Genomic DNA, 16004 nt, shown 5'->3' with positions numbered 1-16004 from the left:
ATAAAGCATTTTAGGTGTCGAAGTTTAAAGTGACAGCTCAACACATTCCTTGTTTATCCCTATCTCCTATCACTTCTATCAGAGTGATGAAGTTTGGTGGTTATTTAAACCAGCTATCTAACATATGTAAATGTAGTGGGAGATAGAGCATAAACAAAACAAAAAAAATACACACACACACATATATATACAGGTGAAACTCGAAAAATTAGAATATCGTGCAAAAGTTCATTTATTTCAGTATAGCAACTTAAAAGGTGAAACTAATATATGAGATAGACTCATTACATGCAAAGCAAGATAGTTCAAGTCGTGATTTGTCATACTTGTGATGATTATGGCTTACAGCTCATGAAAACCCCAAATCCACAATCTCAGAAAATTAGAATATTACATGCAATCAATAAAACAAGGATTGTACATAGAACAATATCAGACCTCTGAAAAGTATAAGCATGCATATGTACTCAGTACTTGGTTTGGGCCCCTCTTGCAGCAATTACTGCCTCAATGCGGCATGGCATGGAAGCTATCAGCCTGTGGCACTGCTAAGGTGTTATGGAAGACCAGGATGCTTCAATAGCAGCCTTCAGCTTTTCTGCATTGTTCGGTCTCATGTCTCTTATCTTTCTCTTGGCAATACCCCATAGATTCTCTATGGGGTTCAGGTCAGGCGAGTTTGCTGGCCAATCAAGCACAGTAATCCCACGGTCATTGAACCAGGTTTTGGTGCTTTTGGCAGTGTGGGCAGGTGCCAAGTCCTGCTGGAAAATGAAGTCAGCATCCCCATAAAGCTCATCTGTGGAAGGAAGCATGAAGTGCTCCAAAATCTCCTGGTAGACAGCTGTGTTGACCCTGGACTTAATGAAGCACAGTGAACCAACACCAGCAGATGACATGGCTCCCTAAATCAACACAGACTGTGGAAACTTCACACTGGACTTCAAGCATCTTGCAGTGTGTGCCTCTCCATTCTTCCTCCATACTCTGGGTCCTTGCTTTCCAAATGAGATGTAAAAGTTGCTCTCATCAGAAAAGAGGACTTTGGACCACTGAGCAACAGACCAGGTCTGTTTTTCTTTAGCCCAGGTAAGACGCTTCTGAGGTTTGTTGTTCAGGAGCAGCTTGACAAGAGGAATACGACATTTGAAGCCCATGTCCAGGATCTGTCTGTGTGTGGTGGCTCTTGATGCACTGACTCCAGCCTCAGTCCACTCCTTGTGAAAGTCCCCAACACTTTTGAATGGCCTTTTCCTGACAATCCTCTCCAGGCTGTGGTCATCCCTGCTGCTTGTGCACCTTTTTCTTCCACACTTTTCCCTTCCACATAACTTTCTATTAATGTGCTTTGATACAGCACTTTGGGAACATCCAACTTCTTTTGCAATTACCTTTTTGAGGCTTTCCCACCTTATGGAGGGTGTCAATGATGGTTTTCTGCACAACTGTCATGTCAGCAGTCTTTCCCATGATTGTGATTCCTACTGAACCAGACTGAGAGAGGCTCAGGAACCCTTTACAGGTTTTATGGCTTAATTAGCTGATTAGAGTGGGACACTTTGAGCCTAGAATATTGCACCTTTTCACAATATTCTAATTTTCTGAGATTGTGGATTTAGGGTTTTCATGAGCTGTAAGCCATAATCATCACAATTATGACAAATCAGGGCTTGAACTATCTTGCTTTGCATGTAATGAGTCTATCTCATATATTAGTTTCACCTTTTAAGTTGCATTACTGAAATAAATGAACTTTTGCACGATATTCTAATTTTTCGAGTTTCATCTGTATATATACACACACTAGTAGGGATCAAAGACAAAATTAGCCAGGCCTTAAGAGTTACTCACCACCAGTTGCCCCGCTCCTAATTCCACCCCTAGACACACCCTCATAAATTATCTAATGCCACAAACTCGGCTGCTCCCTGTGGCCAGATCCCTCCTACAAAAAAACAGTATAGAGACAGGCGTGCAAGGCACAAAGTAGCACGGGTGCTGGGGATTTGGGTGGTTGGTGGCTGCCTGTGGAGCTGGTCAGCAAAATCAGTATCCAGGCAGTAGATGAAAGTCTCAGTGATACACCAAAAGGAACCATAATTGACAGTCTGCATGCCAGTGGTAATGTCACACAGAGCAGGGCCTGTGAGAGAGGTCTTGGATACAACATTGTGGCGACTATGCATCAGTAGTAAGGCATTGTCCTAGAGCCCAGCTGGGATCATGCACGATTAAACAGTCAGGAGACATGGTCTAGAGACAAGCCAGGGTCATACACAGGTACAAGTTACAGCAGGATGCAGATGAAAGGTCAGAAGCCAGGCTAAGGTCATACACAGAGGATCAGGTGGAAGCAAGTTCTAATAACAAGTCAAGGTCAAGATCAGGAGTGAGGCACAGAGAAGTCCAGGAACAAGCATAGCCAGTAATGAGTAATTAAGGTAGCACAAGATCAGGAACAAAGTAGCTGAAGATCATCCAGCGATTACTAGTCACAACTTCCCTTTTAAAATAGTATGTGTGCTGGTGCACTCACACACTCGCGCAATGCACTTATGCACGTCGATGCGCAATAGCATGTATCCACACAGGTTACTGGCAGGGACTTTCAGCCTGTATGCTGAAGCATGTGCACCTCTTCTGGTTAAAGTCCTGACAGTTCCAGTGTCTTACGGGTTCTGTTTCTGCTGACGGATGATCATGGAAGGTTTAAACACCTGTGGCCAAACTTCTTGAGGGACAAAGATCCTGTATTGTGCCACACTCTTGCTTATTACAGACTGCATTCAGAGATTCTGAACAGAGGGTAGAGGCCTGTTGAATAGCTGACATTGGGTCAGGCTGTATCAATAAGAAATGTTGAGACTTTTAATTTTTTTGCAAACAGGCTGAAGGTCCTCTTTAATAACCTTTTTGCCATCAAGAATTAGTATTCCAAGCAAAGCTAAAACCATCTCTGTTGCCTCAAGGTAGCCATTCCCACATTTCCCAGCTCACAGGAGTCTCCTATAGGTCTCAGGCCTTGCCCAGTCAGAGTACATGGAACACACCATCTCTAGTAGTTGTGGGATTAGCCCACCAGATGAAGCCATTCCATTTGTTGCTTCTTTTATTCAGTGTCTAGCATCTTACTCCTGAGGATGGCACTGTAAACCCACTTGCTCTGGTTGATCTATTAATCAATGGCTGTCTGTCTTAATGGACTAAATTTTTTTTTTTCGGTCAGTACAAAAATTCTACTATCCTAATCATACAATGCAAGACACAGGACTTGTGTTTATTGACCATGGGTTATGTGCAGGGGCTGTCCCAAGTTCACATTCATATAACCCTGCCCAGTCAGTGAGACTCCATTTTTGCTAGTGTATTTAGGTGATGGACTTGTTCTTTGGAGACTTTTTTTTCTTTTTAAACCATTCAATTTGTTACCTCTGCCAAGATCAGACTGCTTCTTGCCCTGTTGCAACGTCACAGATTGGTAACCCTTAGGTACCTACCTGGACCCCACTATGTGGGGATGGCCTGTAATGTTTGTTTTAGGCTGCTTTTACACTTAGGAGTTGTTGAAGCGCTTTTGCATTAAAGAAAGCTCCTAAAAAGCTCAAGAAAAACACTTCCCTATGTATGTGAATGTACAGTTGTGTTCAAAATAATAGCAGTGTGTTGAAAAAAGTGAATACAGCTCAAAATCCTTCTAATAGCTTTTATTTCCATACACACAAATGCATTGGGAACACTATACATTCTATTCCAAATCAAAACATGAAGAAAAATATATCAAATTTGTGTTGTTCCTCTAAAAAAAATTGAAGAAAAGTGAATATTATCATTCCCTCCTCTTCATACCAGGGTACTAGGTGTATTCCTAGACTCCCATCTGTCCTTTCAGCCCCAAATCCAATCACTGTCCAAATCTTGTAGACTTCACCTCCGCAACATCTCCAAGATACGCCCGTTCCTAACCTCGGAAACCACTAAGCAACTTATTCACTTATATCTGCCCTTGACTATTGCAACTCCCTCCTCATTGGCCTACCTCATGGCAGGCTATCCCCTCTTCAGTCTATCATGAATGCTGATGCCAGACTTTTCCACCTTACTAACCGTTCTGTATCAGCCACCCCTCTCTGCGAATCCCTCCACTGGCTTCCCATTGCCTAACGGATAAAATTCAAAACATTAACAATAACGTATAAAGCCATTTATAACTCTGCCCCAAATTACATCAACGATCTTGTCTCTAAATATCATCCAAACCGTACTCTCCGCTCCTCGCAAGACCTCCTACTCTCTAGCTCCCTTGTCTCCTCCCATACTCGTCTCCAGGACTTTTCCAGAGCTTCCCCCATCCTCTGGACCTCTCTACCCCAATTTATCAGACTGTCACCTACTCTGCTCACTTTTAGGCGATCTCTGAAAACCTATCTCTTCAGGGAAGCCTATCCTGCCCTCAGCTAATAATGGAATCTTCTACTCTTCCAACCAATCCATCCCCCACAGTTACTACCTTTTGTACCACTAGCCCCTCCCTCCAAGATTGTAAGCTCCAAGGAGCAGGGCCCTCCTTTCCCTCTTGTATCGAACTGTATTGTTGCTGTATTGTCTCCCGTTATATTGTAAAGTGCTGAGCAAACTGTTGGCGCTATATAAATCCTGTATAATAATAATAATAATAATATTAGACTGTTCAAAAAAATAGCAGTGTTTGTATTCTCCTTTACAAACTCAAACATTCACTATATAAAGTGAAAAATGTTTGAAGATTTTGCTTTCCTTTGAATCACTTAATTAATATTTAGTTGTATAAGCACTCTTTCTGAGAACTGCTGTACATCTGTGTTGCATGGAGTCAACCAACTTCTGGCACCTGTGAACAGGTATTCCAGCCCAGGATGATTGGACTACATTCCACAGTTCTTCTTTATTTCTTGGTTTTGCCTCAGAAACTGCAGTTTTGATGTCACCCCACAAGTTTTCTATTGGATTAAGATCCCGGGATTGGGCTGGTCACTCCATAACGTCAATCTTGTTGGTCTGGAACCAAGATGTTGCACATTTACTGGTGTGTTTGGGGTCGTTGTCTTGTTGGAACACCCATTTCAAGGGCATTTCCTCTTCAGCATAAGGCAGCATGACCTCTTCAAGTATTCTGATGTATTCAAACTGATCCATGATCCCTGGTATGCGATAAATAGGCCCAACACCGTAGAATGAGAAACATCCCCATATCATGATGCTTGCGCAACCATGCTTCACTGTCTTCACAGTGTACTGTGGCTTGAATTCAGTGTTTGGGGGTCGTCTGACAAACTGTCTCCGGCCACTAGACCCAAAAAGAACAATCTTACTTTCATCAGTCCACAAAATCTTGCGCCATTTCTCTTTAGGCCGGCCAATGTGCTCTTTGGCAAATTGTAATCTCTTCAGCACGTCTTTTTTTCAACAGTGGGACTTTGCAGTGGCTTCTTGCAGATAGCTTGGCTTCACATAGGCATCTTGTAATTGTAACAGTACTCACAGGTAACTTTAGACCTTCTTTGATCTTCCTGGAGCTGATTGTTGGCTGAGTCCTTGCCATTTTGGCTATTCTTCTATCCATTCGAATGGTAGGTTTTGGTTGCCATTTTAAAGCATTTGCGATCATTTTAGCTGAGCAGCCTATCAATTTCTGCACTTCTTGTTTTCCCCTTTCCAATCAACTTTTTAATCAAGGTACGCTGTTTTTCTGAACAATGTCTGAAACGACCCATTTTCCTCAGAATTTCAGAGAGAAATGCACTGTAACCAGCATGTACAACATTTGCTGCCTTCCTTCTTTAAATAAGGGCAATAATTGCCACCTGTTTTTCAAAGAATGAATGACCTCACTAATAGAACTCCACACTATTATTTTGAACATGCCCCTTTCAATTAGTGATTCAATTACACAGAATCAGCAGCATGCATGTCATGACTGTTGGGTCTGTTGGATTTCTATTACTCTACTACACCTGCTAGTAAATTATTTGCCATGTAGAAATATCATTTCTACCAAAAACAGTGATTGATCAGGTTAGTGATGTCTGATTGCTATTATTTTGAACACAACTGTATATCTGTGTATGTTTTCACACGGAGGTGTTGCTCTTGCGGTGCGGTTTAAAAACTGCTTGCAGCATCTTTGGGGAATGGTTGGGGAGTAAAAAAAAAATGCCCCAAAAACATCTTTTCCCATTGAAATCAATAGAAAACACCCGAAAAACCCTTGAAAAGCACCTCAAAAACGCCTCTGAAAAGCATTTTTGGTGCAATTTTTAAGTCGCATGTCCTTTAACCGTAGGACGGCTACAGCGCAGTTGCTTAGTTCTGGGACGACGTCCATGGATGTCATTCCAGAACACGCCCACTTGCCTGGCGCGCAGCCGTGCCGCCGGTGATACGGTAAACGGCCAATCACAGCGGCCTTTTACCACATGATCAGCTATGTCCAAAGATACAGCAGATCACCGGGTAAATACAGTTGCCAGTTATCGGCTGCACTTTCTTCACGTTGTCACAACGTGAGGAAATTACTGCCGAGAACTGGCATTTGTCAGCAAAGGGATCGGCATTGATCATCAGGGCACTGATGATCAGTGCCGCCAACCTGTTCCCATCAGTGCCGCCAACCTGTGCCTAGCAGTGCCGCCCACCTGTGCCTAGCAGTGCCGCTCGCCTGTGCCCTGCAGTGCCACCCATCAGTTCTGCCCATTAGTGCCATCCATCAGTGCTGCCCATCAGTGCCACCCATTAGTGCTGCCCATCAGTGCCACCCATCAGTGCAGCATCATCAGTGCTGCCTATCAATGCCACTTATCAGGTCCCATCAGTGCTGCCTCTCCATGCCACCTCATCAATGCCCATCAGTGCTGCCTATCTGCCTCATCAACGCACATCAGTGATGGAGAAAAATTACCTGTTTGTAAAATTTTATAATAGAAACAAAGAAAAACTTTTTTTTCACATTTTTTGCTCTTTTTTGTTTATAGCGCAAAAAAAAAACACCCAGCGGTGATTTAATACCACCAAAAGAAAGCTATATTTGTGTGAGAAAAAGTGATAAAAATTTCATATGGGTAGAATACGTTGAATGACCGCGCAATTGTCATTTAAAGTGCAACAACCCTGAAAGCTGAAAATTGGCCTGGGCAGGAAGGGGGTAGAAGTGCCCAGTAGGCAAGTGGTTAAAAATGCGTAGAAAGCCTGGCAAAAGCGCGGTAAAAATGCCTATGTTTTGCTGTGTTTTTGCGGCGGATCAGTGTGAAAGTAGCCATAGGCAGTAGATCCTTTGTCAGGCTTTCACCTTTGCATAATGTACAGTGTGTGCTATACAGTTCCCGGACCTTGGTCCATTTCTGTGGCTCTTAAGCCATGAAGATACAGCATGCCCACCATGACTGGTGAAGCCTTGACCTCTAGTAGGCCCAGCATAGTGGATAAGGTAGGACAGGCTTTCCCTATTGACACCAGTTCCTGGCTTTTAATAACGCACTCCGCAGTATGTAGCACACCATGTGATTTATAGGCAGAGGATTTGGGAGTTATTCACTTGGTGGTAATAGCTGTTCACTTGTCCCAGAGCAATCTCTTAATATGTCAATGCTCCCCTCATCTGATTCTACCTCCCTCTCAGACACAAATCATGAGACCTATCTGACAAAAGTTGTTTTCTCTGCCACTATGAATGCTTTGGAAGACTCCCAAACCATTAGTTTCCAGAGGCCAAAAATGCTACATGTCCTCTATTCCCACTGACCGTGTTCAAGAATCAGACGCAGAACCTTCTTTACCTGAGGACATCATGGAGGAAATTGAGGACCCTAAATTTGTAATAGAGACAGCAGAGGCTGCAGCTTCACGTAAAATGCTCTCTACTGTGGAAAGATTCATTAATGTGGTGCGCACTAGTCTTTGCCTAACAGTACCTGACTCTACAGCCAAAACAAGCCCCTGTGGGCACTACAAGATTGGCTAAGTCAAGAAAGACTCTTTCCATAAAAGCACATTGTGTATGCAGTATATGAGGATTGTACCTTCTAATCTGCCAGCTTCAGACAAGAAGAAGAAAGATTTAAAGACTTCCTGGCAACAACTTTTGGCACACAGAGTAGTTGGATCAGTTCTCTTAGAACTGTTTGGAGGTTTCTATTCAAACCTATTGACAGTTCCAAAACCAAATACTGGACTTAAAATCTCTAAACAGATTTCTTCAGGTACCAAAGTTATAATAGTTGTAAACACCATGGGCCGGTTCACACTATAGAAACGCAGTCCAGATGTGTTTTTGGTGCTTTCTGGTGCATTTTTGATACGTTTTTGCCGCATTTCAGTGTTTATGCATTCCAGTTAATTTTTTCCCCCCTCATTTTCAATTTAAATAGGGACATGTGTGTTCCAGTGCGTTTTGTGCAGAAAAAATGCAGTATGTTCTTTTTTTTTCTGCAACTGGACCGCACTGGAACTGAAAGCACTGATGTGAACTATGACATTGACAACCATATAACCTACTTTCTGTGCATTTTGGATGCAGAAAAAAAGCAACTGAAATGCATGTAGTGTGAACTGGCCCTAAAGGTTTTATATTTTAAAGTGGTTGTAAACCTCAGACATGAAATATGAACAAAGCAGAGCCCTCAATAGTGTGTGCATGTCTCGATCCAGAGCACCAAGTGTCATTTCTGTTTTCTGCTTCGTTCTACTATAAGCATGGGTCAGTTCTGACAAGTTTTCCTGACACCAAGAGAAAAATGGTGACAGGGGAGGGAGCTTCAACAGAATGATCGCCTCAGCTCTGTTTCTGTGTAAAGGGGGCATGTCCCTTCCCTCCAATCAGCTCTCAGAGCTCTCCTCACTGATGTAACTTCAACTCCCCGCCCTCTGCTTTTCGGAGCTGAGAGATCCTGTGTAAATTCTGCACTTTGAATGGATGTAGGGGAAAGATGGCTATAGATAGGTACAACTACGTTTACCACCTAATCCCTTTAAAACTAACACATAATAGTTACACAGGTTCTGAGGCTAATTTAATGCAGATAAGTCACTAAGTGAGTTTAATTACCACCTTATTCCGCCACTGAACCTGTGTAATTAGTATTCAGTTTTAAAGGGATGAGGTGGCAACCCTAGGTACAACTTGCGTAGGAGGATTTGTTTCATCTCTGTGTATCACCTGAGGCCAGTCACTTCACTGGTTAAATGTGAGGGTTACGACCACTTTAATTTATTCTCTGCAGTAAGGTAAACACAATTGCACTGTCTGTCCCCCCCTCCCCTTCTAACACTTAGTCCTTTATTGATCCAGCCCTCTTCCTGGCTGCAAGTCTTCTCTCTCTTCTTTCTGGTCTCACAGGCTTTGCTGATATCAATCAAATCCAGTGCGGGGAGCAGGTGGTAGCACTGAGCCATGCTGTGTGTGTCGTGTGTCAAGTTGTTATCTGAGTATTTCATGTTCTTTAACCTTGTTGTTTTTTTGTGAGCTTGTTGGCAGTTTTGTTTTACTGTGTTGTTGCTCACCCCTCAGTTTATAGCTTCGGAATATTCTATGACCTATGTATACAAGTCCTGCATCCTGTATTCTTTGATTAAGATAGTAGGAATTGTGACTTACAGTGGGGATCGAAAGTTTGGGCACCCCAGCTAAGAATTTGTATTAATGTGCATAAAGAAGCCAAGGAAAGATGGAAAAATCTCCAAAAGGCATCAAATTACAGATTAGACATTCTTATAATATGTCAACAAAAGTTAGATTTTATTTCCATCATTTACACTTTCAAAATAACAGAAAACAAAAAAGTGGTGTCTGCAAAAGTTTGGGCACCCTGCAGAATTTATAGCATGTACTGCCCCCTTCGCAAAGCTGAGACCTGCCAGTGTCATGGATTGTTCTCAATCATCGTCGGGGAAGACCAGGTGATGTCAATCTCAAAGGTTTTAAATGCCCAGACTCATCTGACCTTGCCCCAACAATCAGCACCATGGGTTCTTCTAAGCAGTTGTCTAGAAAACTGAAACTGAAAATAGTTGACGCTCACAAAGCTGGAGAAAGCTATAAGAAGATAGCAAAGCGTTTTCAGATGTCAGTATCCTCTGTTCGGAATGTAATTAAGAAATGGCAGTCATCAGGAACAGTGGAAGTTAAAGCAAGATCTGGAAGACCAAGAAAAATATCAGACAGAACAGCTCGCAGGATTGTGAGAAAAACAATTCAAAACCCACGTTTGACTGCACGATCCCTCCAGAAAGATCTGGCAGACACTGGAGTTGTGGTACACTATTCCACTATAAAGAGATACTTGTACAAATATGGTCTTCATGGAAGAGTCATCAGAAGAAAACCTCTTCTACGTCCTCACCACAAAAATCATCGTTTGAACTTTGCAAATGAACATATAGACAAGCCTGATGCATTTTGGAAACAAGTTCTGTGGACCAATGAGGTTAAAATTGAACTTTTTGGCCGGAATGAGCAAAGGTACGTTTGGAGAAGAAGGGGCACAGAATTTAATGAAAAGAACCTCTGTCCAACTGTTAAGCATGGGGTTGGATCAATCCTGCTTTGGGGTTGTGTTGCAGCCAGTGGCACAGGGAACATCTCACGAGTAGAAGGAAAAATGGATTCAATAAAATTTCAGCAAATTTTGGATGGTAACCTGATGCCATCTGTGAAAAAGCTGAAGTTAAAGAGAGGATGGCTTCTACAAATGGATAATGATCTTAAACACACCTCGAAATCCACGGGGGATTACATCAAGAGGCGTAAACTGAAGGTTTTGCCATGGCCTTCACAATCTCCTGACCTCAACATAATTGAAAATCTATGGATAGACCTTAAAAGAGCAGTGCGTGACAGACAGCCCAGAAATCTCAAAGAACTGGAAGACTTTTGTAAGGAAGAATGGGCAAAGTTACCTCAAACAAGAATTGAAAGACTCTTGGCTGGCTACAAAAAGCATTTACAAGCTGTGATACTTGCCAAAGGGGGCAGTACAAGATATTAACTCTGCAGGGTGCCCAAACTTTTGCAGACGCCATTTTTTTGTTTTCTGTTATTTTGAAAGTGTAAATGATGGAAATAAAATCTAACTTTTGTTGACATATTATAAGAATGTCTAATCTGTAATTTGATGCCTTTTGGAGATTTTTCCATCTTTCCTTGGCTTTTTTATGCACATTAATACAAATTTTTAGCTGGCGTGCCCAAACTTTCGATCCCCACTGTACCTGTAAATTGTTTTATTTTGGATTATAGTATAGAACACAGGCCCCTCAATAGGTTCCCCTTACAAGTTTTGTTTTGCCAATGTTCAGTCACCTCGGGATATTTTGCATATACCCATAGTCTATGAATACAAGTCCTGTGCCCTGTACTATACTTCAATATAAGTAATTTACAAGTCAAAGTTCCTATTCTTACAGTTGTTATCTTTTTGTGTTAAATCATAAATGTATGTATATTTTCCATGGTTCTAGTATAATTGTTGGTGCAATATCATTTTAGGAACTTTTCGGTTATGGGGTCATGCTATTCAAGTAGACTGGGCAGACCCAGAGAAAGAAGTTGATGAAGAAACGATGCAGAGAGTTAAGGTCCTGTATGTAAGGAATTTGATGATATCAACTACAGAAGAGACTATCAAAGCAGAGTTTAATAAATTTAAGCCTGGATCTATTGAACGTGTCAAAAAATTGAGGGACTATGCTTTTGTACATTTTTTTAATCGAGATGATGCCATTGCAGCAATTTCAGTAATGAATGGGAAATGTATTGATGGAGCAAGTATCGAGGTTACTTTAGCTAAGCCTGCAACTAAGGATTCTAATTGGAAACAAAGAAATGGCAATTTGAGTCAGAATGCAGAAAGTTTGCTTTTGTTTGCAAATCAGGAGGAAGTATCACAAAAGCCTGTTGGAAGATCTTCAATTTTACCTGCTACTCTTAGAGGCAGAGAAAGTTCAATATGTTCTGAGTCTGAAAGAGGCACATATCCTTTCTATCCTGGCACAAAGCTTAGCCCAATAAATGTTCAGTCTTTAAAGCCTAATCATTTTCACACTGCTGTGATGCATCTAGAGTATTACTGTTACAAAAATAAAATAGCTTTTCCTGAATATTATTTGTATTCAGCTAATGGCCAGGATGGAAAACTGCTTCTGATTTATAAGGTTATACTTCAAGCCGTTGGTAATAATTCCCAGAGCTGCTTCATACCTGACAGGCTATGCATCTCATTGGAAGAGGCAAAGGAACTGGCAGCACAATTTACCTTGATGCATTTGGGTAAGTTTAAAATGTTCACACAGTTTCTTTAGGGAAATGCCTGCTTTGAACAAGACAACAATAGTTCCATTTCAACCTTACTAGTGTTTCTCCCTTTCTTGAATTTCAGCTCTTTTGGTTATGCTAGAGAAAGATACATTTTTAGTTCAAAATGACTAAGGGAGGTGGAAAGAAAGCAAAATCACTTAGTCTGCAGTAGTGCGATATGTAAAGGAAAGTAGAACTGGTACCACAAAACATGGAAAATAGTTGTAGTCCAAGATATTCTGATTGAATCCATCCCAAAACCAGGTCTAGAGGTGTACTGCAAGTCCTGCGACAATCAATTTTTCCTCCTTTTGTGCATACTGCTGTCACTCTTCCCCTCCAGAGACCTCAGGCAACACATTGCTGATGACCAGATACAATACAATAAAATCTTGCATTCATCTTTCAGTTCTATTCCCTATGTGTGCTTTAGAGGTGACTTGCTATTTCACATTGGCAATCCTAGTTTCTAAAAACTCCATTTTACAGAGTGTTGTCACAGATATATTTTAGAAAGCCAGAGAATAAACTAAAGCTGCAGGACTCTGCAGTATTTTTTTTAAATAAATTGTAGTTCATTATTTATTACTAGCTATAGTCATGTCAGTGACCACAGTTCTACTTTAACCAGGTGAATAATTTATAATTGCTGTAACACATTGCACTGCATGGTAGCATGTTAAGAAGAAAAATACACTGTAAAAATATCTGTTAGTTTTTTGGCCAAACAAAGAAAACAAAACTGTGTATAGCCGGCTTAACTGTCCATTGTCTATGGTTGTGTCCTTTAAAGCTAATCTCCATTGTTTAGTAAAATATAAATATTTCATTTGGACCAAGCTAGTCTAAATATATAAATCATGTATAATAATAATAATAATAATAATAAAAAACTAAACTCCAGAGAGGGGGAAATCCTGTAATCAGGTGGCTGACCCTGCTGATCCTTAAAGGAGGCCTCTGGAACATACCTCACCCAGTAACTGCTGAGCTGCCCATTGAGAGACGGATGCCCTAGATGTATACCTCGTTACCCTGCCGCTCCTGGTTTTGGATATATCAAATGCGCATAACCTATGCGCTTCTGGTAAGCGCATAATAATTTCATCTTTTGCTTGGAACATCATAAAGAAGGATACGCTTATGTTGGCATTATGCATGGCATCAGTTTATATTGAATCGGACTGTGATTTCACATATACTTACCTAACGCTGCACTTTATATTTATTATTTACCAGAGGTTTTTAGGTGGTTACCTTTTAGGTGGTTATCAGCTGCTATTATGGAGAGCGCTCACTATTACTACTGCTGATTTTTAATAATAATAAACTACCTATCACCTTCACTAACATTTGCAGTGGCTGTGTTTGCTATATATACTGTATGTACCCTCGGCACACGTGTGCGGTACTCACGGAAAGGTCCCGGTCCGCTTTCTCGATCGGGACCTTTCCCGATCATGTGACCGGCCTTGACGTGACGTCACGGCGGCCACATGACACTAAGCCCCGTCCTGCCCACCTCCCAGCGCAGGAACTCCTCTTCACGCCGGGTTAAACAGTGCCCCCAGGGACGTTTACAGCTCTGTTAGTGAGGGTAATAGTTCTTAGCACCGCCTTGGTCTATACAAACTAAACTTCACTAAAAGCTGGACATCAGCATTAAATTAATCTCTCCTGGCTGAAAAAGCGGCTATAATCATCTTATTTTTGAAGAGCGGGTACTTTCTGGTGCCTCCAGGTATCTGTGTTAGACTTCAAATTATTCCAGTTAGCAGTTGAAAGACTAGGTTAAATCGTAAGGTAGCCATACACTATACAATCTAATTGTACAGTTTCCTTTAGCTTTACCAAAACTTTGTAATATGAAGACAAACCTAAACAATCTGTGAAATAGATATCAAATCTTAATGGTAGGTGTAAAGGAGATTCTGCAATCAGATTGTATAATGTATGATCAGCCCTAGCACAAGGAGCTGACAATATTTGGGCAGTCCAGAGATCAAAACTTTTTTTTTTTTCCATTCAACCTGAGTGCCTCATCCACACATTTGAAATGGATGGGTGAATGCTTCCACTGTGTCATTGTATCTGACAGCGGAATTCACTGATCAGCGTTGCCAGCTATATCTGGTTGCTCTTAGCGAGCAGAAATTTTCCAACAGGGCAGTTGTACAGAAATTGGTTGGAAGATCGACTTCTGTACAGGCACCCTTGCCCGCATAGGGCTTAAATTTCTACTGGTCCCTGCTGAACTGTCCAAATTTCGATCCCATCTGTGGCCAGTTTTAAAACTGACCTAAGGAAATGTCAGTGCTCTTTACGATGCCTAACATAGGAACTAAGGAGTCTCACATGGATGGGTTTGAAGACTAACACTGGTGCATGCTCTTTAGCAAAGCTGTTAGGTTAGGCTTGTTTTAGGGCAGTATACATTCACTTTATTAGGTTCCATTCAAACTTGTGCGACTTCAAAATCGGGCAATTTTCATTGTGACTTTACAGTTCGACTTGATGCAGTTTTGAATAAGTGTGACTTTGGCTTTGACCAGGGATGATTGTGTTCTACAAAGTCGGACACAAGTCACATATATCATTCAGCTGCAACTTTCATACGACTTTGGAGGGTTTACATTGAAGTCTATGTCCCTCAGGTCGCATGAAAGTCGGACCAAATTAGTGCACAAACCACATTCAAGTCACTGTGACACCTATGAAACTATCCCTAGAGTTTAGTTTTTACATTATTTTTACAGCTTATCAGTCCCTAAATGTAGTGGCTGCATTTCTTTTTCCATGTTTTTTCACCTAATAATGCTGTGAAAAACACAGTTCCTCTCCTAGCGTGACAGTGTTCCCTCATTGCACGGTATCTATGAAGGAGCAGCACTGTCACCATACGCTGCTCTCGTGATTTCACTTTCTTCTCATCTCCATTACATAGGGTGGAAGTGTATTGTAGTTCACAGAAGACAACTTAGAAAGTTTATAATATTATTTGAGATATCAGTTCACTGTACAGGAAGTTGCAAGGATGCTGGGATTCTGACAAGATCAACATGCATTCTGTACTTGCAGAAAATGTGCTTAACCTGAAAACACTAATGCAGCCAACACATCTACAGTAATATGCAATGCATTACATTTTAGTTCTTAGGTTTAGATATAATTTCATTGTAGGGATAACCAGCAAATATAAAATTGTTGTGTAAATGTTTGAATGTTTCTATATAGCAAGATAAGTTTAATTGTGTTTTTTTACAGGCTACAGTATCTGCCGTGGTTCCGCACATAACCTGTCACCAGTGAATACTTCCTTGTCAACTGGAACAGCAAATGTATTTCCGTATACACCTAAAACTTACTCCTGTCCCAACTACTCAGTTTCACCTCCTTTGTCTTTGGCTAATGGAAACCACATGGAGCAAAGGCTATTTATTTCTAATCAGGCTTCTTATTTCTGAAAATGTATGCAGCACATTGAATTTGTTTTAAATAGTTTTTAGTTATCTCTTTTGTGTGTATGTGGGTGTGTATATACATAAGTACTTATAGCAGAAGAGCCCTTTGTGTCTCCATGAGTTTTATCGTACGTAGCTTGTTTTTATCATTATTTTTATTTCTTAGTAAGAACCTATATTGAAGAAGAATGAAGACTACCATTAATGACATCTCCTGAAAT

At 41.1% G+C, this 16004-nt stretch overlaps 1 protein-coding gene across 1 annotated transcript in view; it reads left to right on the top strand.

The window, feature by feature from the left end:
- The window catches only part of RBM46 (RNA binding motif protein 46), a 32715-nt gene extending 16929 nt beyond the window's left edge, over nt 1–15786 (top strand). Inside the window, exons 3-4 of the mRNA XM_089670512.1 lie at nt 11516–12295; nt 15587–15786. Coding sequence (XP_089526638.1) covers nt 11516–12295; nt 15587–15786 — 980 coding nt within the window. The remainder of the gene's footprint in view (nt 1–11515; nt 12296–15586) is intronic.
- Nucleotides 15787–16004: the final 218 nt, after the last annotated feature.

This window comes from Staurois parvus, unplaced genomic scaffold (genome assembly GCF_062004578.1).
Source record: "Staurois parvus isolate SC_StPar_1 unplaced genomic scaffold, SC_StPar_1.0 ptg000090l, whole genome shotgun sequence".
Lineage (NCBI taxonomy): Eukaryota > Metazoa > Chordata > Amphibia > Anura > Ranidae > Staurois > Staurois parvus.
The sequence above is the reverse complement of the archived record's forward strand: the minus strand, read 5'-3'. Positions and strand labels throughout refer to the sequence as shown.